The sequence below is a fragment of the Zootermopsis nevadensis genome, unplaced genomic scaffold (genome assembly GCF_977971745.1).
Source record: "Zootermopsis nevadensis isolate Lab colony 2312 unplaced genomic scaffold, Znev_1.0 Znev_ptg000002l, whole genome shotgun sequence".
Taxonomy (NCBI): domain Eukaryota; kingdom Metazoa; phylum Arthropoda; class Insecta; order Blattodea; family Termopsidae; genus Zootermopsis; species Zootermopsis nevadensis.
This window is the reverse complement of record NW_028259134.1, coordinates 12,137,501-12,160,788: the sequence shown is the minus strand read 5'-3', so window position 1 is coordinate 12,160,788 and position 23,288 is coordinate 12,137,501. Positions and strand designations below refer to the sequence as shown.

The following is a 23,288-nucleotide window of genomic DNA, read 5'->3' as shown; positions in this document are numbered from 1 at the left end:
AGCTCCAAATAATCACTGGTGCAAGAAGACAAGAAAATTTTAGGAACAATATAATCACTGGTACATAAAAGTAACATAAAATTTATGAACAATAAGTTGCACTACACTACTTAGATAGGCATTTATGTAGCAAATAACACCGACAGAAGGTAGGCAGTATAGCGGCAGATACTTCAATTTAATCGAAGATAGATTTATTCCAATGGAACAGAACCTCAACACATTCCAGTACCTTGAGTATCTTCTACTCAACGTTTACAGAACGATACCTTGAGAATTAACTTCACGCATTTACTATACGATATCCACTGTTAATTTATACATGTGCACAGCTTTCTAAACTCATATCTAGTCATTATTTGAATACAGTAACTACTTCCTTGATTACTACACGACTCATCGTAGTATTTCCCCCCCTGTTGTCATAGGCAGTAAATAAACATTTCACTAAGAATGTCAGTTATTTTGTGTATATTAAGTCCACTAACCTCAGTAAAGTTTTTCCACCAACATTGCACCTAGCAGAAACTAACCTTGATTCTTGAATACAGTTATATTTATGATTAAACATTGAATTTCAGGACAAAAATATTGACATCTAACACATGAACACCTACAAACCATCATAACATCTCCTTCCCCCTTCCAGAATCACCCTAACCCTAAAAACAGTGGTGAATGAGTCTTACTAACCCAGTCGACTATTGGCGTATCTGTGGTCACGTGTATAATTTTACATGAGATGAGTACTATGATTGGTTACTATCGAAGGTACTATGCCGTGAGTAATAGAGGGGAGGAATGAAGATATACTGTATAATTTCAATATTTTGGTGTTTGACGTTTTATACATCATGTACAAATATTACATATATCACTGTCGACGAATTATATAGATGAAATATGCAATTGTTCACCAATAATTTGTATTATTCTGAACAAAGGCACTATTAAATCACGGCTTACTTGACAATTAGTGATGATCTGAAAGACCGTGCACATCTTTCAGTAAATATCGCCATTTTTAGTCCTATTGTTAATTGAACGTAAGATATTCTGTGGTATTAGCCTATATATTGTGGTAAAAATTTCGTAAGGAAACACGTATAAACATCCAGAATTGGAAACAGTGTAACAGTCATGTATGTCAAGTATCCAAGTCCGTTATTTTATTATTTTCACCACGGTAATGCGTAAATAAAGGACGGAATTGCGGTTTAAACCAGTCCGTATCGTAATTTCAATTAAGATTTAAGTGAAACACTAGGATTAATATAAAATTTTTCAAGTTTTGGTGCAAATTGAAAATGCATTTACATGGAAAACGGGGGCCAAAAATGTCTTCGTTCATTTGAAGCCGGCCGGAGTTAGCATATATAACAGCGTATATCCACTCCTGCTAGGTTATGCTACACGCCATCCTCTAATACGAGTTTCCCGCAGTGTTGCCAGGTCAATGACATAAATTCAGATTTGTAGTAAACAATGAAAGCATTGTATTAGAAGAAAAGCAACTGGGCCCAGTTAGTTATAACTTGGCATTTTAAAATTTCCGCCCCATGGTCAGACGCATCAAGAAAATTTTTGTTTATTGAAGACGTCCCCATGAACGTGGTGATTATTTTCATTTAAGTATTATTTATAGTATATTTGGCAATTCTGGCACATATTCTGGCCCCACGTACCGTCATTCTGATACTATCGCAGTCATCTGCTGTGTACGTCATTAAAGTAATGAACAAGTTGTGTTTTCTTCCCATTGTTTGCCAGTTTCCATATGTAGGAAGTTACATCCTTTATACCGTCCTCCCATGACGCCAGCAATAATCTGAATATGTAAATCGGATACAAAACTCGAAGTTACCTTTATGTCATGCTTAATTACATTCTTATAAATTGGCCAATTACATGGCCCTACTGCCACTCCAGCTTTCACAATGAATAATATGGATGTACCATAAGTTATCCTTTAAAGACATGAACAGCTGTAGAAGACAACTGCAGATTGAGCTCCAATTGTTTACACAGATACATTCTTTGCTGTTTAATATACCTCATTGGCTTTCATGTTCATTTCACGGGCATACCATCTTGCATAAATCCTGTGTCTGGGATCTCTCTGAAACAGGCTGAACTCATCAGGGTTGATGTGATGAACGTGACTACCCATTTTATTTTTACCCCATGACTGGCTCTCACAACCCTGTTTCCTTATCTGGTAGAACCAATAAGAACAGTGGGTGAAGTTCAATGGTGAGTTATCACACTGTTTAACCTACACATTTTAAACTGCTGGCAGTCATCTGTCCATCCTTCTATCATTGGTGGCTGGGTTCCATGACTGACTAAGAGTAAATCTCATGTTGAAGTTGTCAGGATGTAGCTGGGTCTCAGTGGCATCTTTCAAAGTAATAACTGTTGTTAAAATTTCAAACATAAACTGAGGATGAAGTGATGTCATTTTCAAAACACTAAATAAATCTTGACTGTGGGTTTGAATCTCACTCAAGGCATGGATGTTTGTCAGCGTCTTTGTGTTGTGCTGTCCTGTGCACAGATAGAGGCCTTGCAGTAGGTTTATCACTCATCCAAGGAGTCCTACCAAATGTCTAAATAGATCAAGAAACATCTGAACGGAGGCCCCTATGCTCCACATAGGAGTGAAAAGGGTATAGAAAGAAAATAAAATAAATCTCAAGTCCTGGAAAGCATTAGCTTTATTAGTTTAAGTAATTTAAGAGATGAACAATCCAGTGATCTTTCATTGACCATGGTTTCAGTGAAAGTTACTTGCAGGTGGCAATTATTATAAGCAACGATCATGATCACTAGCTGTCCTTTTTTCCAGTTACTTGTATGGCTCTATAAGCCTGGGAAAGTAGGGGGAAAACATTTATGCTGTCACATGAGATGATGAATTAAATAATGTATTTATTGAGCTATGTATTCATTCATAAATTGCCATAATTATTAAATGATGATGCATCAACTTCTAAGGTCATAGTTTTAAGACTGCACTCTGCTAGATTTTTGATATACAAGACACATCTTTTCAATTCAAAAAGTTGTGAAAACAGTTTAGTTACTAAATTCCTAAAGGTAACAACATAAAAATTGCAAACCCATTCAGATCTCCAATAATAGAAAAAATGACAAAACATAATAAAACAGCAGTGAGGTATTAACAATAATATATAAGCCCTTTGGAGATTTATGATTTTTACTATTTATACATTGCATTTATCATAGTTTATATGTAAAGTAAATGCAAAAAAGTCCAAGAAAGGATAAAAAAACCATGCATAAGTGATGTCAATATTCTTAAAAAAATTCAAATACACAAAAATAAGGCAAGAACAAAAAGAAGAGAGGTGAAGAGATTGCCTTCCATTGTATCATTCATCAGTCTGCAAGTTATGGCAGGTATCAGTAAATCAAATAACTGGTCACTAACAACCTAGCTATCTTCTGCAGCTACTAGTCAATGAAATGTAAACAGTAACTCCAGTAATCACTAGATGGCAGTTACCAGTTATAGTGACAAATAAGTAGTTCCTGGCAAATTAGCTATTTAGCGCTGCCACAAACAAGCAATCTATAAACACTGATGCCTATAATCAGTACTCAGATATGAAGTAACTGTGGTGATTTTCAGGGAAGTTTTAAAATCACCGTAATCAATATATCACTCACCTCTACTTTCTCTAATAACATTGTTTCTGTGGATGAGTCAAAACTGTGACTTTTATGAAAAATTAAATATGATAAATGAATAATCACAGGAATGAAAATGATACTTTAATGAAATTCCATATTTAATATTGTAATTATTCCAAATGGGTTATTTAACCACTGTTTTATAAGTGTTTTAAATCTGCTTCATTGTCAAAGTACTTTGATACAACTGGGCAAGAGGGACTGGCACTTCTTCTTGGATGTATTTTAATAATGAACACACACTGTTGCTTAATTTAAAGATATGTAATGATGGTGTTACAGAATGTATATAATTCCATTCACTGTCCAAGTGTTTTGAAATTAAAACCTCAACATTTTGGAAGCTGGTTCTACTTGTTTTCAAGTGACAATGGTAGGACAAAACCCTACTCTGTTAGTCTCCATGGTTGACTTAGTGAAGGGTTGAAGGAAACCAACAGAGTAGGGTTTTATCCACCCACTGATCATCTCACAACAGAACAAGAACCAACCTCCAAAATGCTGTAGTTGTAATATATAAAAACTTAAATGATGAATAAAGCACAACAGAGTAATTATATACAAGCTGTTGCCTATTAAATAAGAACAAAGAAGAAGACATCAATTCACTGTGTTCCATACAAAAAACATATTTATTACAAAGCTGGTAAGGTTGTGTATGACTGTAGTGTATTATTTATCTGTAATGGTGTACATGAATTGACTCATACAAGAAAGAAAAAAGTGAAATGTTGCCATGCAAATATAAGTATTTACATTGCATTTTAAATTGAAATCTACATGTGACATGATTAATAATCAACAGGGAAAAATATTCAGAAAAAAAATATTAAATTCACAGGTGTTCCTTGAAGCACCAGTCTTCAATAAATTGTTCTTATCACACTTACATATTGTACCCTTCGGTATTAATTAATATACTAATATACAAGATGGCTCCACTTCACAACTCAACCACCTAAAAACCTGCTGCTGCTTTGGAGCCAAAATTACAAGAAAAGTATCACAAGGAGTATCCACGGGATAAAATGTATACAAATATTTGTGACCCAACTGGATTCACATTTTCGTTGATAGCACATCATCTTAAGATATGACTATAAAGATCACAGGCCCTCATAATAAAATAGTGCAAACTGGTATTCATCTACCACATAGTGGTAAAAATTAATTTAGAACGCACTAAGTACCTTCCTTTTATGACTAAACATTACAATGTGTTATTTTCATTTTTACAATAATGTACAAAAAATTTACTTATATCATAACGAGCAACTATTATTTTCAACTGCTCAGCTGGAGTCTTAGAAAATGTCTACCCGAGTACTGATGTATTAGCTTAATACTTAGAGCTTAATGCAAAACATTATGTGCATTATGTGCAGGACAGATTTTTCTTACACTTAAACCCTATCAGAACAGTGGTTTAAGTGTCATACAATAAAAAGCATACTTAAAATCCACTATTCTGTGAGTTATGTACCCCAAACATTGTAACTGCCAACATCAACACTGATCAGTATAGGCCACCAGAATGCAAGGTCATTCAGCTTACAAATTACATACATCAAGCACCTTTCATACATCTCAGTTCTCTGAAAATTATATAAACCTGCAGACCAAAGTGATAAAACCATGTGTCATCCAAATGCCTCATAGTGAACCAGATGATGAACTGCAGAATAATATAAAAATACTGATAACAAGAAATTCCTCTTTAGTTTAGGTATTTTCGACACTTCCGTGAACCACATGTGCAAGGGATTTTAACATCCTCAAATGGAAACTTGTAGTCATAGGTTAGCTCTTCTCCCTGTGGTATGCGACGGAGAGCAAAAATCAGGATATGCTTTTTTCCTAAGATGTCCACCACCCGTGAATAGCAGTTGGGCTGGAACAAATTCAAAACAGCATATACAAACCATTATACCATTAAAGACTTTTATCCTCTGGTTCTTATTATGTGTTCACTTCATGATGAGTATAAAATGAATGCATATATGACCAATCACCTATCTATGTTTCAATTTGAGAACCGGTGGATAGATTTTTATGAAACTTCGAATGACATTATGCTACCGGAGGGCATCCTAAACTTGTACTTTTTAATTTTCTACACTCAGTAATAACATGGCGGACACAAAAAAATTGTGAGATGGTAGTGACACCAGTGCCAATTAAGGTCCTGAAATGATGGTACAAGAAAATTAAAATACACGAAACTTTTGTCAAGATAAAATTTCTGTAAAAAGTTAAAGAACATGATGGCCATGCAAACATTTTCTTGGGATTTTAGTTTCACTGTGACAACTAATTAACCATTGGAGCTAGGCATGTGAAATTCTGTATGGAGTAGATCATAAACATGTCTACAAATTATGCATACAAAACTGTAAGTAAATAATCACAAATATGGTGATGATGTGAAACTTAATAAATTTCACACCCACCAATATTTTTGTTCTTACTGTTTGTTTCAAACACACTAATTTTTTCTTTCAGATATTTTATTCCTCTGTTTCTGAAAGTTTTAATTTTACATCTTACATTGTTCAGATTATCTCTATTCAACTGACTTGGATTTTGCTCCCATTGCAATATTCCTTTGATCTATTAATTTTGACATCTCTCTGTCAAACCATGGTTTATGGTGCTCTAACTTGCAGCAACCTAGACTCTCTTTGTATAAGTTTTGATATACTCACTTCTCTAATACTATCCATATTTTCATCTGTTTTACAATGCCAGAAAACTATGTGACACTTTAATTAGATACTGTTCTTTAACTTCCAAATTGTTTAGTTTCTCGGGATTCAAAATCAGACATTCATTATACTTGAGTCCTGAGGCTTATTCTAACACATCTGGTTCAGCGAAGTAATTCAGATTCAAAATAATTTGTCAAAGATATACTCCTCCCACACAGTACCAATTGTGATATGATGACCACATGCTCAACTGCTACAATATTCTAAGGTTTACACTCAAATCAATAGTTTAATACTCACACCAAAATCAGTAAAATTTCTTGAAATTGTTGGATTAATGTATTGTGAAAGTAATAAAATAATTCAGCATTTATAAACTAACCTATCTTACCTCTAAATTGACAAAACTAAAGAACTAAATTGGACTTTAAGTGTGAAATAAAAATTTCTCACTCTATCTCAGAATTACTTAAAAATTAGTACCTTACCTCACATGAATGATTGATGAACCTTGCAGCATTTCCTCTCATTGTAGCATCCACAACCAACTGATCATCTATACGGAACATGTAGCATCCAATATCTTTTGATTCATAATACTTCTCCCGCTTGTCTGTCAACATGGAACGTATCACTTCTCCTGCATATTCTATTACCATCTCTCCTGCTTCTATGTCCCGCAGGCAAAACAGTCCCCGTCCATGTATGTTAGAACGATAAACGCCTACAGCTTCTTTCGACGTTTCTTTGAGATGTCGGAAACGCATTGCCATCGGCAGGTTCGAACTGGTAGCTCGCCTGTAAATGTTTTTGTTTATGTCACAAGATGATACACACAGCAAAACATTAGAAATGAAAACCTTGAGGAAAAGAAAATTCTGGTAAATACAGCAATGGCTCTTGAGTGAAGAGGTGAGCATAGCTTTTGAAGAAAAATTCTGCTCCATGCAGTTAGAGTGAAGAGAGAAATAAATAATTTATTATGGATTCTCTGTCATTTAGGAAAGACTACTGCTTATAAAGGAAAAACAATGCAATATATAGTGGGATAATGCAGCCCACTGAGATACAAGTAAAATGCCCAGCTAGTGAGTGTGCAGACATTTTTGAAACAGACTTCTACAAACATATCAACCTGAGGTGGTAGAATGCTCCTAAAGTTGTCCTTGTGCTTAATTAAGCACCAAGCCAAGAACACATCCTTATGCTTAATTAAGCACCAAGCTGCGAATACATGGGAGAATGGAGACTCGCCACACATTCTTAACCTCAGTATTTGACAGAGGTGAAAGGTCAGTTACAAGCACCAGCTGCTGGTAAACTTCTACCAGACTGCACAGTGCTACAACCCAGAAGATAGCCATCTATTATTTGTTGCTGTGAGAACCTAAAATCCTTCTTATTCTTTGTTTTTAAGCACTTGGTCACTGAAAAATCATCACTGCCCACAGAACATGATTTAGTAACAGAAGGCATATTTTGAAGAGTGCTGTCTTCCGAGTTATTGCACCATGTGGTCTGGTAGATTTCCAAACCGCGCAATAATCCAGAAGACAGCAATCTTCAGACTCACCGCTGTGAAAACCTCAAATCCTACATAAGGCATATTTTGCTTTGGTAGCATCAATCTGTGACTTGCACAAATTTATACAAGTTCATGCATACGACTTACTGAAGAATTCAAATGAGGAATGAGCTGAAATGTCTAAATTCAAGATCAGGAACATTGAAGAATTTTCAAACCTGCCTCATTGACATTGTTTATTAAAAAATCTGAGGTTTCATGTAGTTCTTTGCAAAACAAATAGTTTTAAAGTATATATTTTGTGTAAAAAGTAATACGAGGCGCGTCCCAAAAGTAAGTTTCCCTGGGGCCGTTTACAGAAACAAAACACAATTTCATGAAAATATTTATTGCAACAGATACAGCAAGTGTCCAGCTATTTTTCAACATATTCGCCACCGGAATTGAGACATTTGTCATACCGTGGGACCAACTTTTGAATACCTGCGTCGTAGAAGTCTGCCGCCTGGGATTGGAACCACTGTGTGACAACCATCTCCGCCTCTCTGTCATTCTCAAAACGCTGACGCTGACCGGACAGGAATTTCGTGAGGTGTAGGAAAAGATGGAAATCACTGGGAGCGAGGTCCGGGCTGTAGGGTGAATGATTAAACACCTCCCAGCTGAACTCCTGCAGGAGACTTGCTGTCCGTCGAGCCGTGTGCGGCCTAGCGTTATCGTGCAGGAAGACAATACCGGCACTAAGCATCGTTGCAGCTGTTGAAGATGGAGGTTCTTATTCCAGCTCCTGCCGACTGTGAAGTGCGGTCAGTGATAACGCTAGGCCGCACACGGCTCGACGGACAGCAAGTCTCCTGCAGGAGTTCAGCTGGGAGGTGTTTAATCATCCACCCTACAGCCCGGACCTCGCTCCCAGTGATTTCCATCTTTTCCTACACCTCAAGAAATTCCTGTCCGGTCAGCGTCAGCGTTTTGAGAATGACAGAGAGGCGGAGATGGTTGTCACACAGTGGTTCCAATCCCAGGCGGCAGACTTCTACGACGCAGGTATTCAAAAGTTGGTCCCACGGTATGACAAATGTCTCAATTCCGGTGGCGAATATGTTGAAAAATAGCTGGACACTTGCTGTATCTGTTGCAATAAATATTTCCATGAAATTGTGTTTTGTTTCTGTAAACGGCCCCAGGGAAACTTACTATGTGGACGAGCCTCGTACATGTTAGAGAAAAAGACTACAACTTGCATAATGGAAATTATAGCATAACACTATAAACGAAAACCAAGATAACAACAGAAGCATACATGATTAAGGGCTACCATTTTCTGGATTAGTCGTCTGACAACGGCACAAGAGAAGAGTCAACACAGTTCACCATGTACAGGCACTGAAACAAAGTGTCCTGCATGATGTGATATATAAAATGAATTGCTGTCCCAGAACATGATAACATGAGATCCTGTCTCTCCCCATTGATAAAAGAAGAAACTGGAATATGACATTTTCTACTTTCCTCTTCCAAACACATCCCATTATGTCATCACATATTCAGTGCATCAAATGACCACAAAATTAACCATTCCTATGTAAATAACAGGATCCAGACAGCATAAAAAATTAATGCAAAATAAATGTTACACCATGAACATTTTGAAACTCATTAAGCACTGGGAAAAGACTGGATCATTCTGCTGATTACTTGGCACAATAAAAAATGTATTTTCATCCTAAGCAGTCTCATACATCCTGTGTTTCATGATGCTTGATAAAACCTATAACTAAGGAAGTTATTGAAGAAAACAGACATGGCAAGTTTTATGGCACTATTCCATTATTTGTCTAGAAAGACAGAAGAAAAACACAGAAAATTTATATAATAAATATGATCATAACATTTGTTAAAACATTCATATATCCTACTGATCATTTGAAATGTAGCAACACTCAAAAAAGAAATTGAAAAGTACCTGTTGCTTACTGCAGATTCACCATCAGTAGATATCACGAACTTTGGTGGCTGCCGGTGCCGTGAAGCCAGCCAGCTAAACATGTCATACGGTGATCGTACCTTGAAGGGTTCACATCGGGCACAACCTGAAGGATTCTCTCGTGGCAATGCATCTACATCTTCATCAGGCCCAGGTGGGCGGAGCTTGTGATAACGTGGTTTGTACTTTATACAACGTCCAACACCTGGCAGTTGTTCGACTAGGTACCGCAGTGCATTGTGCCGAAAACCCAACATCTGCAGACCAGCAGAAGTAGCACTAAATGGATTTTCAGGCAACCGTGGCATCTTGTGTAATACCCTTGCTTCTTGTACTGCTTCAAAGACTTTTTGCCACACTTCTGTGATGGAAGACGATGTGCAACTGAAGCCATCCTGTGAGTGTACTTCGTATGTGATGGTTGGTGAGGCATTGCTACCTAATAAATGTTTTGCTTGGAAAGGAGGCACCTTTCCATTCTGAAGGTGTGATGTGTTTGTTGTACCATTTTGTATGTTCATTTTACTCTCTGTCTGTAAAACAGGTGTACCTATAAGTTGTGCCTCTTTTTGTTTCTCACTGACAGCAACCACACGAGGTTTTATTTTCACAGCTCTGACTGACAATGGCTGATTAGACACAGTACCACTCTTTGGTGTATCTATTAGTTTAGACTGATGATTCTGATTACTTATCTTATAGTAACCATCCTGTGCTTGTTTCTGGAATACCAATTTTAGTGAGTTTGGTTGTTTATTACTATTACTGTTCCCAGTTTTGTTCTGTGGAATGGGAATTATGGTAACTCTGCCATCTGTTCCTTGGATAGGTTTGTTATGTGTTCCCTCATCTGACCCTGGTTCCTTATTTATTTTAGGAACTGGTTGTGGAATACCTAAAGATGGATTTACTTTCAATGGAAAGACACGATTAATGGTGCGAATGGGAACCTCCACACGGTTGTTTGTTTTAAAAGTTTTAGTGGAATCTAAGGTCTGATTACGCATAGTAGAATTTGCATTTGTTGAGAATGGCACATGAATTTTTATGAATTCAGTGGTCTTATGCTGTAGTAATGGTTGTGTCAAGGGCTGTGACCGTGGAAGCAGGGGAGGTGGTGGTGTTGGTGGAGGCTGTGGGGCCAGCTGTACATGTGTGGAAGGCGGAGGAGCTGGTGGTGTAGGTGGAGTGCAAGGGGCATTCCGGCAAACATTTGAGACATTTATTCTTACATTTTGAGAGGTATGGGGTGTAAAATGTTTGAAGTCCCCATTTGGAGGCATATATGATTCAGAGCTGCTGTATTCTTGATATGACCATGGAATATTATGTACTGCAGGAGCTTGTGTTTGGGGAATAACTCGAGGAGATGGCTGGGGAGCAGCTGGAGATGGAAGATTCATGGGTAATGAGGATGATGTACAGCCCAGCATGTCTGGTCTGCCCATCCCAGACTCTGGATTAAGTTGTGCAGTATGAGGATTCATGATGACAAAACTGGACGGGACATCCACAATTGGTTCCACCAACTTGCTTGCCTGAAACACCTGAGTAGTGGTAGCAGAAAAGCTGCTACTTGCTGCCATCATACCAGGCACTGCTGCTGACACAAACTGGCTTGACGACATCACTGTGTTACTTACAATCGTCTCCAGACCATAATACATGGGTTGACTAGTCAAGTACATGCCTCCTGTTTGGTCCGTGTACATCTCAATTGCAGGTGCTGAGCCTAACACAACCTGCTCAGCAGCAACACACTGTATTGTTGCTGGCGGAGTCTGATGTATGAGTGTCCCGATCACAGTTGGCTGAGGGGGTGCCAGTTGTACACTAGGGAGAACTGAGATTCCACCATTTTGCAGACCAACATAATTCTCAGGGGAAGCCTGCAACTGGAATGTCCCTGGCACCAGAGAATTGGGAGCTGCAGTTAGGTATGGTGTTTTGTTGTATCCATTGTTGTGTGCATCAATGGTGGCAATGTACTGCAGACTCTGACCTGTCTGTTGTTGAAAAGCTTCAACAAAAGCTGGCACCATGTTGGTGGACGGAACTTGTTGCATTATCACAGTCGGTGTTGCAGGCTGCTGGCTGAGATGTGTTTGACACGGCACAGACTGCTGGGAATGAGGGGGCATGTTTATGACTGGATGTGGATTCTCTTTTCGTACAAATCTAGGAGTGTATGTTCTTGAAGATGGTCGCCCCCTTGGCCTTCCATTTACTGCATGTATTCTATGTGAAGGCTGTGTGGCTTTTGGTTTTGATTGAGCAGAAGGTGAATGAGATAATATTGCAGAGGCAAACTGAGATTTACTCTTTATATTTTCTGTAATTTCTTCTTTCACTTGTTTCTCTGAAAGATTATCAAGCTGCACTGCAGGACTACTATCATTCTGACAATTTACTGGGGGGAACTTCTGTTTCTTACTTCCTTCTTCCTCACTTGATCTTGTATTTTCTGAATCACTCTCACTGGTAGACAAAATGAAATCACTGCTGCATGTTGGCAAGTGACGTTCAAAACTAGTTCGAGTACGATATGTACGATGGCAACGATCACATTTCACAGGCTCTTCTTCACATGCAATCCTTTCAGCTATTGCATTATGCAAGTTCTTGCATGGACCTGTAGGAGGGAAAAGGTTCAGGTCATCAACATCCACTTGTCTCGTTGGAGAACCTCCCTCACTGCCACTACTGCTGCTACTATTGGAATCAACGGCACCATCCAGCTGCAATATCCGAGGTTGTGAACGTCCATGCCACAAAAAGCATTTGTTTTCCTTCCCTTCCTCCTTCTGGTGAGTGGACCTCCATCGACCTACAGATGTGGTAACCTCACTAGATGCAGTCTCTTCTTCCAGGCGGTATTTGAGCTCCCGCACACTGTCAGCAACAGACGAAGCCATACCAGGTGTTCCAGATCTTGCCAATGCTACAAGAACACCATCTGGAAGTCGCAGCTCCTGAAGCATATGTGCTCTTTCACTATCCACAACCATCACCAAACTACTGGCACCTTCCCCTCCACTCCTTGGCATTGTCCTTGTCCCTTTTCGTCGTTTAGCTGAACTGGTCAACGTACCATCCAACTTGCAGCTCCATGTCAAACTACATGATCTTTGATGACTCCTCCCACTGCTTCCGATTTTCTTACTGACAGGCTGGGGAATAACTTCTGATTTACTCCTTTTTAGTTCTCTTGAGCTATTCATCTGCATAGATCCTTTCATATACACATTTTGGCAAAAGTCTTCAACCAACTCCTGAACTTGTTCTCTGGGGTCAGAATACTGGTGAAACCACAGATCTGTCTGGGTTCCAAACTCTGAAATGGACTGTTCGTGCTTCCTCCCTTTCACTAGTTCACAAGAAGACACTTGCTCAACTTCAGTGTCTAGGATTCCATCCTCACTCAATTCTTCTTTCTCTTCTTTAGGAACCTCTGATCCAAAGCAGATGTCACTTTTCAAATCCACAGCAGCCAGATCTTCACAACTCATAAGTTTTGGGAATATATCCTGCATTGATATGCCATCTAACAAGTCATGAGGAATATCTTCAAATATCGCATCCTTTAGTTCTGGTGGCAAAAGATCTGCTGTATTCTGAGGGTCTGATAGACAGCTATCCTCTACATCCTTGTTGCAAACTGCATCCAAAAGCTGATCCATTACTTGTTGAACAACCTTTTCTTCTGCTGTCTTTTTAGGCTGTTTCTTTAGACTTTGTGTGACAGTATGTGTTTCTGATGGAAGATGATTAATTTTTGTTTTAAAAGTTTCCAAATTGCCTGTAATTTTCTTTCCAGTACTCTTCTGGTGTGAGATCAACTGCTGATGCCATCGAGACACTTCTTCTAGTTTCTGTTTTACTAGCTTCTGTTCTTGAGTATGATCCACTGTGAGATTCTTTCCCAGGTCCAATATGAGCTGAGGCTCTGCCCTATGTACCATTGTCCTCACATAATATCGCACAATCCTCCAGGGTTCTACTGATGACCAATAAAGTCTAGTACACTGAAAATCAGCAGGTACTATGATGTCACTATGATCTGAGGCAGAGACAAATTCTCCAAGGTTTTCAATAAGTAGGGAACCAATCATAAACTTCACCTGACATGGTTCCACAAATTTTTTCTTCTTGCGATCAAGTTCCACATAAATGGGACGGCGGATATCAAATTCTATGTCCAGATGGAGTGGTTTTCCTGCTGCTTCCATAAGATGAGCCGAACAGAACACAGTCTTATCGTCCATGAAAGAACAACCAATTCGACGTGCACATGGAAAATGGAAGGTCTCAGCACAATTCCGAGCACAACATCCAACACTTGCTCCCTTCTTACCACATGCACGGCAACGAATCATACGGCCTCTAGAGACAGCACTATGAACATTCTGTAGAGACCCATCAATCTCTTCAAATACTTCAGCTGACCACAAAGCACAGTTAGCATGCACCCATTCATTCTGTCCACAGTATAATAGACGGCCCTCTTCCACTGGCAAACCATCACCCACACCTTTACAGAGGGTGCAAGTTCGTAGATCTTGAACTGTGAAACCGCTGTAGTAATACTCATCACTCTTGCCAACCATACATTTGGATGCCATATGATTTGAGCCTTCAGTTCCTCCAATGTTTCTTGTTACATGGATTTGTTCTGTAACCAATTCTTCATTAACTGAATGATCCTGTTCTACATGAACAGGAATACAAGGAAGACTTTCTTCATGACCAGGTCTTCCTTCCTTCCAGTTGATAGATACTCGAGCATATTTCGGATCAAACCAGGGAAATACTTCTTTAAGTGTGTGGTGATAGGTTTCTAATAATTCAGGGCACTGAGCTCTAGCAATCAATTGTTCCATTTCTTGATGAAACTGAAGAAGTGATGAATATTCATTTGCATTTACTTTCTTTTTAATAGACAGAAGTGTTGGAGATGGTTTAGTTAATGTATGTTGGTCTAAACAATAACATTCTTTGATGCATTCACTGGTAACATTTTCAGAAGTGTCACAATTCATTTCAGAACATTTCTCTACATCAGAGGAGTTATTGTTCCTGTAGGCAAATTCCAGAAGTTGCGAAGACTGAACTGAAGGAGAAAACTCTGCTGCTTCTGAACATTCATCTTTCGCATATTCCTGCTCTTCTTCTATATAATTTGGTTTTAGTTCATCATCTGTACTGCCAATTCCAGAATCACTAGCTGGGGTGGCCAATGAAACTACTTGTACTTTAGCTGGTGATTTTGAGCTGCACTCACTGAATGTAGAATCAGGTGAAAAACCAGTGTCATTATCTTCTATTTTAACTGTGAGTGGTTGCTTTGAAGATGATTTAGGTACACAGTTTTCAATACGAACTGAGCAATCACGTATATTGTACTTCTCTCTAAGCTGTCTTAAGGTGTTAGTTATGCTAATGTTTGTTACTTGCGACTTTTCTGCAAAATTCCTCATATCAGTTTGATTAACTGAGGAATCTTTTGAACTAGAGGAATCAGGTAAGGAAACTTCAACATTTAAAGTGCATTTTTCTTCAATCCCTGGCACTGTTATACTTGTCAAAGAATCTGTGATGGGTAATTGTGGCTGTGATACACTATTTAAGAGAGTGTGATCTGTTTCAACTTTATGCTGATTTCTTTGTGTCTCATCTGACTTTTTTTCCAGAGGATGAGTTATTTTACTTGCAGAAATTATTTCCCCCTGAGATGACTGTAAATCTTCCTTCCTTGGAATAATGGAAATGTTCTTGTCCTCTCTTGCAGAATCTGACTGTTCATCAGTCTCAGTGTCTCTATCAGAAATCTCTTGAAACTCCAGTCTTTTTGCCACTAAGGTAGGTCTACACAAACACTGCTTCTTTGGGCTCCATTTCAACATAGCACAGGCTTTACGATTCTTACTTAAAGACTTCAACACACCAAGGTATCCTGCTTTCAGCTCTTCCTCCACAGCAAGCCACCAAGGAGCTGGAGGAATTGCACAACACATCCTACACAAAAACAACATGAAAAAATATTGTAAATATATTATAATACTCAATAAGGGACATTTCATGTCACATGTTTCTTTGGTATTAATTATCTTCAAGGAATAACTTATATATTTTAATACGGACTTACTAACATAATTTCTAGAGCCACAATTGACAAGAACTTGAAAATTCTTATCTGGCCCAAATTCACTTCCTGTATTCAATATTAATATCTCACACATTAATCATTAAGATTATCGTTGTTATTTAAGAAGATTCTACAACAGTTAATAATTTGAACTTCTAACCTTTCACTACATCATTTATACTGAACTACTTTTTAACAGGTACCATTAATTAAAATGCTTCACAAGCACACACAAACTGAAGCTAAGATCTGAGGTTCTCATAGTGATGAAAATTTTAACTGTGGTCTTCTGGGTTGCAACATGGCATAGTTTTATACATGGTCTTGGAGAAACATACTGCCTCCACCTTCAGGACTAAAGTGGATGTCTGGCATCATGGCATACCATAAAACTCATATATGAAGAGCATATAAATATGAGTGTGTGTGTGTGTGTGTGCTTCCAGCAACATTTTCTCTGACCTAATGCAAATAAATGCAAACAAACAACTTTACAGAGATGACTCCTCTGGGATATTGCACCATGTAATCTTGTTGAAGTTAATGGATGTTTCAGAGCAGCATGCTACCTTTATAATCATGGTGATTAGTAAGATGCGTGCAAGGACTGAATTTTAGATATGAGAACTGGCTTGACCTTGGTTGGACCAGTGGGAAAGAGGGCACCCAATCCTAGTCAACCTTCTACCTTGTCCAAACACTTCATACCCACCACTGTCAGGTAAATATGGCTGTTTTTAAGACACAATGTGAAGACATATTAGTTGTCCCAAGAGTAAATGATTCAGACTTAATGGTCATTACCAAAGTGTAAACTCCTGTGTTGGGCATGACACTACCACAAATCATTCTGCAAAGATTTTTTATAGGTACTGCTGCAGGGTATAACTGTAACTATATTCAGTACACTAAACTTTTACTTACAAAAGGTAAAACAATAACTAACCTGCAAATGAACTCAACGGATTCTGGAAGATAACTCAGCACCTGATACTTTTCGTCTGATAATCCCTCACATTTGGCATGCACCCAGCACTTGCATTGGCCACATTCCATCATCTGTAATAAAAACTCAGCATAACTACATGGTGAACAAAAGTCAAGGAAAGGCTAGTCTAGCAGAACTGGGCTTGGAGTTCAGGTTTCAAACATTTTGTTCAACATCCTAACTTCTAATCTCTTCATTTAAAATTATTTGTCCAAGTTCCTTCAAGCTTTGTATTGCAGACCCCCAACAGCGACCATCAATCCAATGTCGACTCCATACTCATCTATAATATAAATTCAATCCTGGTACTTCAGAACTTGCATGCAATGCATTATAAATAAAACAGGTTAACAGCTTAACAGGAGGCTGGACAATGCTTTCAATGTTACACACTTAAAATTGTTATTATACTATTTTGTATGGCCTATCCAACTTCTGAAAAGACCACTGCTCTTGTGGCAAATGCATACTGCAGGCTGGCTCAACTCATAAATTACCAGCATGGGCACCAGCCAATGTCTATGTTCAGGTAGGGTGGTATAGATGGTTAAGCTGGAAAAGAATGAGGGAGGGCTTGCAGGCACACACTACAGAAGCACCCAGAATCAGTGGCATCCATGTTTTATATTGCTAGCATATGCACTGCAGATGTTATCAATATGACTGCCAGTTTACGGTCAAAATATACACTGGTTTCTCAGTTTAGTTTTAGATTTCACATTTGTCTACTATGTCAGACAAATATGAGTGCTGGTAGCTCAAAACATAGGCCACCGAAACTTAGAATTTACTTTAACATTACATGGGAAGAGACATATATTTTTACTGAATGCAATGGATTAGTTTGTTTCTCTCTTTAAAAGTAGTGAATCATATAAAAAGTAATACCTGCAGCAACACATTTCACATCACATCAAAGACTGAAAAGTGTAGGAGGAAAGGAGGAACATGCAACTGAGATGGAAAAACTCAAGACATTATCACTAGACTTAAGGCCTTGTACTATGCCATGCAATTTCATATTAGAAGGCTGAAAATTATACTGCTGACTTCAGTCAGGTAGGAACGTGCTAACAGGGTTGTCATTCTATGACCCAAACCTATAAACCAAACTTTATACATGTTTTCTACAATACTGTTCAGTGCATACATAATCATTCAGTTCATTTATATTTATCAAATTTGTTCCGCAGGGTGAGAATTCTGAAACAAGCAAATCAATCAACTGTTAGCTACAAAATCACAGTATAAACTGTATGGAAGACAAAAGCTTCTAGAAATGAAGAATTTGTAACAGAAGGACTGACAACAGGAGGTGAGGAGTCTTGCTCGAGTAAGGTTCAACGACTTAAGCCTGTCGTCCTTTGCCACTCCACTGCAATTCACCAAATCCAGGACCTTGCTGACAATCTGCAAAATCAGCTCAGGGAAACTGCAAAGCAATTTCAATGCATATTCCTTGACAGTGGATTAAGGCACAGACATCTTAGATATAGCACACCTTGCCATTTTAATTCTCTAGCCAACTCATTCACGAAGAGAAACTGCTTACATCCTTCTGTGAAATGGACATTTGCTCTGGTACCACACAGTCCAATTGCCCAGTTTTCAATTTTTAAACAATTCTCATATGATGTACAAGGTGCGATCGGAAAGTTTCAAAACTGCGCCTATAAAAACCCGTACACTTATCTCAGGTATTAAATTCATCCATCACCCTCGAAGTAGTTCCCCTGGGAGTGAACACAATGATCCCAGCGCCGCTGCCAAGCCTGGAAGCATCCCTGGAAATCTTTCTTTGTCAGCCTGTCAAGCACCATCTGCGATTCTGCCTGAATCTCTTCTATCGTCTCAAATCTCCTTCCCTTTAGCTGAATTTTCATCTTTGGGAAGAGGAAGAAGTCACACGGAGCTAAATCCGGCGAATAAGGAGGGTGCGGGATGACGGCCATGGTGTTTGAGGCCAAAAACTGCCGAACTTTGAAGGCGGTGTGCGCTGGTGCGTTGTCATGATGCGTCGCATGTGGAGTTCTTCCTTTAGAATCAGCTGACAGGTCCCATACCCTATCCCAACAATGTCGCACAAGTTGTTGATGGTACGACGTCGATCTTCGTGAATGGCCTGCCGAATCTTCGTAACATTTTCAGGCGTTGTGCTCGAAGATGGTCGTCCAGAACGCTCGTCATCATCGACAGAGGTTCGGCCATTTTTAAAACATGAATGCCACACAAAAGTTTGTGCACGACCCATTGCGGACTCCCCAAATGCTTGCTTTAGCATTTCATAGGTTTCCGTAGCCGTTTTGGCGAGTATTTGGCAAAATTTGATGCACACGCCATTCCGAAATCGCAGGAGGGTCGGTGTAATGCACTACCAAAACGCCCGTAACTAAGAAACAAATGCTAATTCGAAGATGCCGGCTGGCACACTGATTCACTATGAATGTAGGCCACACCCCCTAGCGGCAGAAGCTCGTACTACATCCGGTTCGCCCTCTATTGACACAGTCTGTAAACGTTCCGATCGCAACTCGTATGTGAAAAATATACATGAATTCTGTAGTAAAACTTCTGGCTATTCTGACAACAAATGACATTTACTTATAATTTAACAACCTCTTTACCTTAGTATCATAGTCATCATCTTCATAGCATCTCTGACAGAGTGGACAGTAATTTCCTTTCTGTCTCAGCTTGAAGCATATTTTGCAAAGAGGGAGATTTCCAACAAAATGAGTTACATCTGCCACTCCACAACTTTTGCACCGTAAACAAGATGAGCAAACCTAAAAAAAATAAATATGGTATATAAATTTTAAGAGTTGGGAGGGGGATACATTTACAAAAGGAAAGGGCCATATAAATATGAATGAAAATTCTGGCCACTAAATTCTTTGCTCACAACAGTCAGGTGTGATACAAATGGCATCAACACTGTGAAGTACCCTTACTGGGCTATATTCTCTACAGTATTGCTTTATATAATATTATAATACATCATATTAATAGTTTATATTAAATATAACTTTTACAAGTTTTGTTTAGAGAACAGTATAATATATTAAAATATTACCTCTTATTATTTCTATAAGTTTTGTATACTGCATATCGGTAGTTCTTATCAGTTGTTTTATTTTGAGTGTGGTGTGTTGTTTTGTTGTCTTATTGTAGTACCACTGCCACAGGGTAAAAACCCATTTGCAGTTAATAATAAATAAAATAAAAAGTTCAGGGAGATCTTTAAGAATACAAATTCCCGTCAGAATTGGTTATCACTTCCGTTTTATATCCAAGAAACAAAAAGTAAAAATTATCCTGGATTTTTCTTGGTTTCACTTAGCCCCCTTCAAATATTGTAATAAATATTTCCTGATCATTTCTAACATTCACATAATTTTACAGCTAATTTCCAGATGTTCATACAGAACTGGTAAAAAAACAAAAATTACCACAATTGTACATGTACTCTACTACCACATGTAGAAATTCTAAAGTTTTTCTCCCTTACCCATGGTCTATCTGGACTATGCAGTCTACTACTGAGCCGATCCGCACCCAAACATTCAGTGTGGTATGTTCGATGGCAACGCTGACAACTAAGCTGTTGGCCAAGACCACGACCACAAGAATGGCAAACTGTACAACGCTGACAGACCCAATTGTACTGCCATTTTTCATTGCTGTTTGCATTGTTACCATCAGATAAGAAACTGGCGTCACGAAGACCATCTTCAAGACAGAACTTGTGGTACGGCTCACAACAAGATGCACAGTGGATGAGCTGTGTAAACAAGAAATTAAAATATCAGTAATGACCCATATTTGTTATTAAAATGATAACTTATGATAAGGTTAAAACTACACAGTTGTGCCTAAAAATTCCCCCCTTTGATGGAAGTCAATCACATATTGCAATCAATATATCAGAAGAACACAGTCTTCTGAGAAACCAACCTGTATAGCTTTTCTAGTGCTTTACCAATCAATTCTGAAGGGTTCTGACAATAGTGTGTGGACTGATGAGTTTCTGAACCTTGTCCATCATCTGATGTTAAAAATACACATTTTGAGAACTGGATGTGAGTCTTACAAATCCCATCAGCCAGCCTAGTTTGGAAATTTCTTTGATTTTGATCCCCCTCATCAGCCAGGAAGTTGCCAACTCTCAAGGAAGGTTAGTTTCTCTGGACAGACTCTTCTAAGAACTTCCAAGGCTTTGTTTTTTGGGCTATATGCTTGGACCACAGAGACTTTAGCAGTAGACAGATATGGTAGAGGAGGCAATATTTTGTATTTCTCCTGTTCCTGGAGTGGGTGGTTTTGAGAGGTTTGATGTATTTTAATTTCCACTTCCACATTTGACCAAGTCTTAACATTGGGGCAGCTGCTTAATTGGGCAAAAGTGTTCTAGTCCCTACGAACTGGAGTCCACCGTATTTCACTTCATGTGAGTCATATCATTATATACATAAATTTCAAATTTTATACTCTTATACATTTTTACTGCAGAAATTTAATAAAATATGGTAGCTTTGACAAAGAAAATAGTGAATACTTCAAATGCTCTGTATAATGAAAAAGGAGCCAAGAAACTAGATACTAATAGGGTTCTTTACAATCATTCATTTTTTAAGATTATTATGGTATTAAAATAAATACAACATGCAAACACCACAAACACAAACACAAGTAGTACAATGACTCTACCTTTTCATGGCCTGCACTGCCACATAAAAAGCACATAGCCCTAACATGGAATGGATCTGAACCAATGAGTCCAAACCCTGTATTGCAAACTTCTTCAGGATCATAGCTTTCCCAGAAGTCAATAGACACAAGGTTTTGTACATCCGGTACAGCTCGTTTCCCAAGAACTGGTAATGTTCTGACCTGGAAGGAAGCAAAAAAGAAGTTAAATCCCTTCAATCAACCACATAATTTGTAACACAAATAATAAGCAAAGACAAAATATTTAAAATGTTGTGTGTGAGAATGATGAAGTCAACTTGAACTTTACGTGGCTCTGAATTACATCAAAACTTCAGTTAATTCTTTTAATTCTGGGAAAGATACAGCACAAACCAGAAATCAGAGTCATAAATTCAGAAAGCCTGCAGTAAACAGGGACAGGAGGTAAACGGAAATACCATTATATTATAAGAATTAGGAAAAAAAAATGCATTTCCTCACGGATAAAAACTGCTGGGAAGAGCAAAAACATATAACTTTTCAGCATCTTGATAAAACTATGATCATGACATTTTAAGGGCAAATATGATAGGCAGAAACCCAATATTACAAATAGACTCCTATTTTTTAAGTAATTGGAATACAAATGCAAGTGAATTTAGTTAGTTGGTATACATAATGCACAAATTTTATGTGTCAGAATTCCACAACTTTTCAAGCTCTGTAGATTTTTCACGAGTAATAAATAATTAATTAAAATACAAAACCAGTATTGTTCCATTGAACAATTTCCTTTCATGTTTCAATGTAATTATGTCATCATCAGGTGACTCTTGATAAAACTGCAGAAGAATATAGAACGAATAATGATTAATGTATATGAATGGCATAATTATCCAAATAACTATGAAACCATACTGGGATACTGGGAACGGCCCGTTCTTCAAGTGCCTGAGCACTGCGGGACCCAACTTTTCGTTGGCTCGTTGTGTAGACATTCGGTAGGACTCCTTGGACGAGGGATCGGCCCGTCACAAGGCCTCTACCTGTACACAGGACAGCACGACACAGAAAAACGCGGACAAACATCCATGGCTTGAGTGGGATTCAAACCCACGGTCCAAGCGGCACAAAGCCCACACCTCAGACCGCACGGCCACTACAGACCCCAACCATGATGATGATGATGATGATGATGATAATAAAAAACACACGCACACACACATTAGTCAGGTAAATTTGCAACTTTAAGTAATCCAGTAATGTTATTATGTTGAATGTGTCGTGGCATAAAGGAAATTGGTATGTGTATGTTAGATGGAACAGTAAGAGTCTTTTACATTTTGTTTATAGACACCATGAAAAATTGTAATTACTTAAGACTGCATGAGAGTTGTACAACTAGAAACTGTAGCTCAGTATGGAAAAGTGTGCTCGAATTTTGTATATATATAATTTCAATACATATTCTTTGCAATTGTACATATCTCACTTATTTTATTAATTTATTGTATGAAAATCTGTTACTG

General features: G+C 38.2%; 2 protein-coding genes across 4 annotated transcripts in view; both read right to left on the bottom strand.

The window, feature by feature from the left end:
* LOC110832203 (Putative transcription factor capicua) overlaps nt 1-669 on the bottom strand; it is a 43,130-nt gene extending 42,461 nt beyond the window's left edge. The window contains exon 1 of one of the 2 annotated variants that reach the window (XM_087349692.1): nt 489-669. The gene's annotated coding sequence lies outside the window, so the exon portion shown is untranslated. Of the gene's footprint in view, nt 1-269; nt 404-488 lie in introns of those variants that run through there. The other variant, XM_022069010.2, reaches the window with a different exon arrangement.
* A 2,242-nt stretch (nt 670-2,911) lies between these two features.
* The window catches only part of trx (histone lysine N-methyltransferase trithorax), a 33,719-nt gene continuing 13,342 nt past the window's right edge, over nt 2,912-23,288 (bottom strand). For both annotated transcript variants that reach the window (XM_087349679.1, XM_022069008.2), the window contains 7 exons: nt 21,778-21,960; nt 20,579-20,851; nt 19,695-19,856; nt 17,029-17,141; nt 9,917-15,952; nt 6,914-7,223; nt 2,912-5,608 (listed from right to left, as the gene is read on the bottom strand). In XM_087349679.1, the coding sequence (XP_087205805.1) occupies nt 5,435-5,608; nt 6,914-7,223; nt 9,917-15,952; nt 17,029-17,141; nt 19,695-19,856; nt 20,579-20,851; nt 21,778-21,960 (7,251 nt within the window). In that variant the 3' untranslated portion in view covers nt 2,912-5,434. The remainder of the gene's footprint in view (nt 5,609-6,913; nt 7,224-9,916; nt 15,953-17,028; nt 17,142-19,694; nt 19,857-20,578; nt 20,852-21,777; nt 21,961-23,288) is intronic.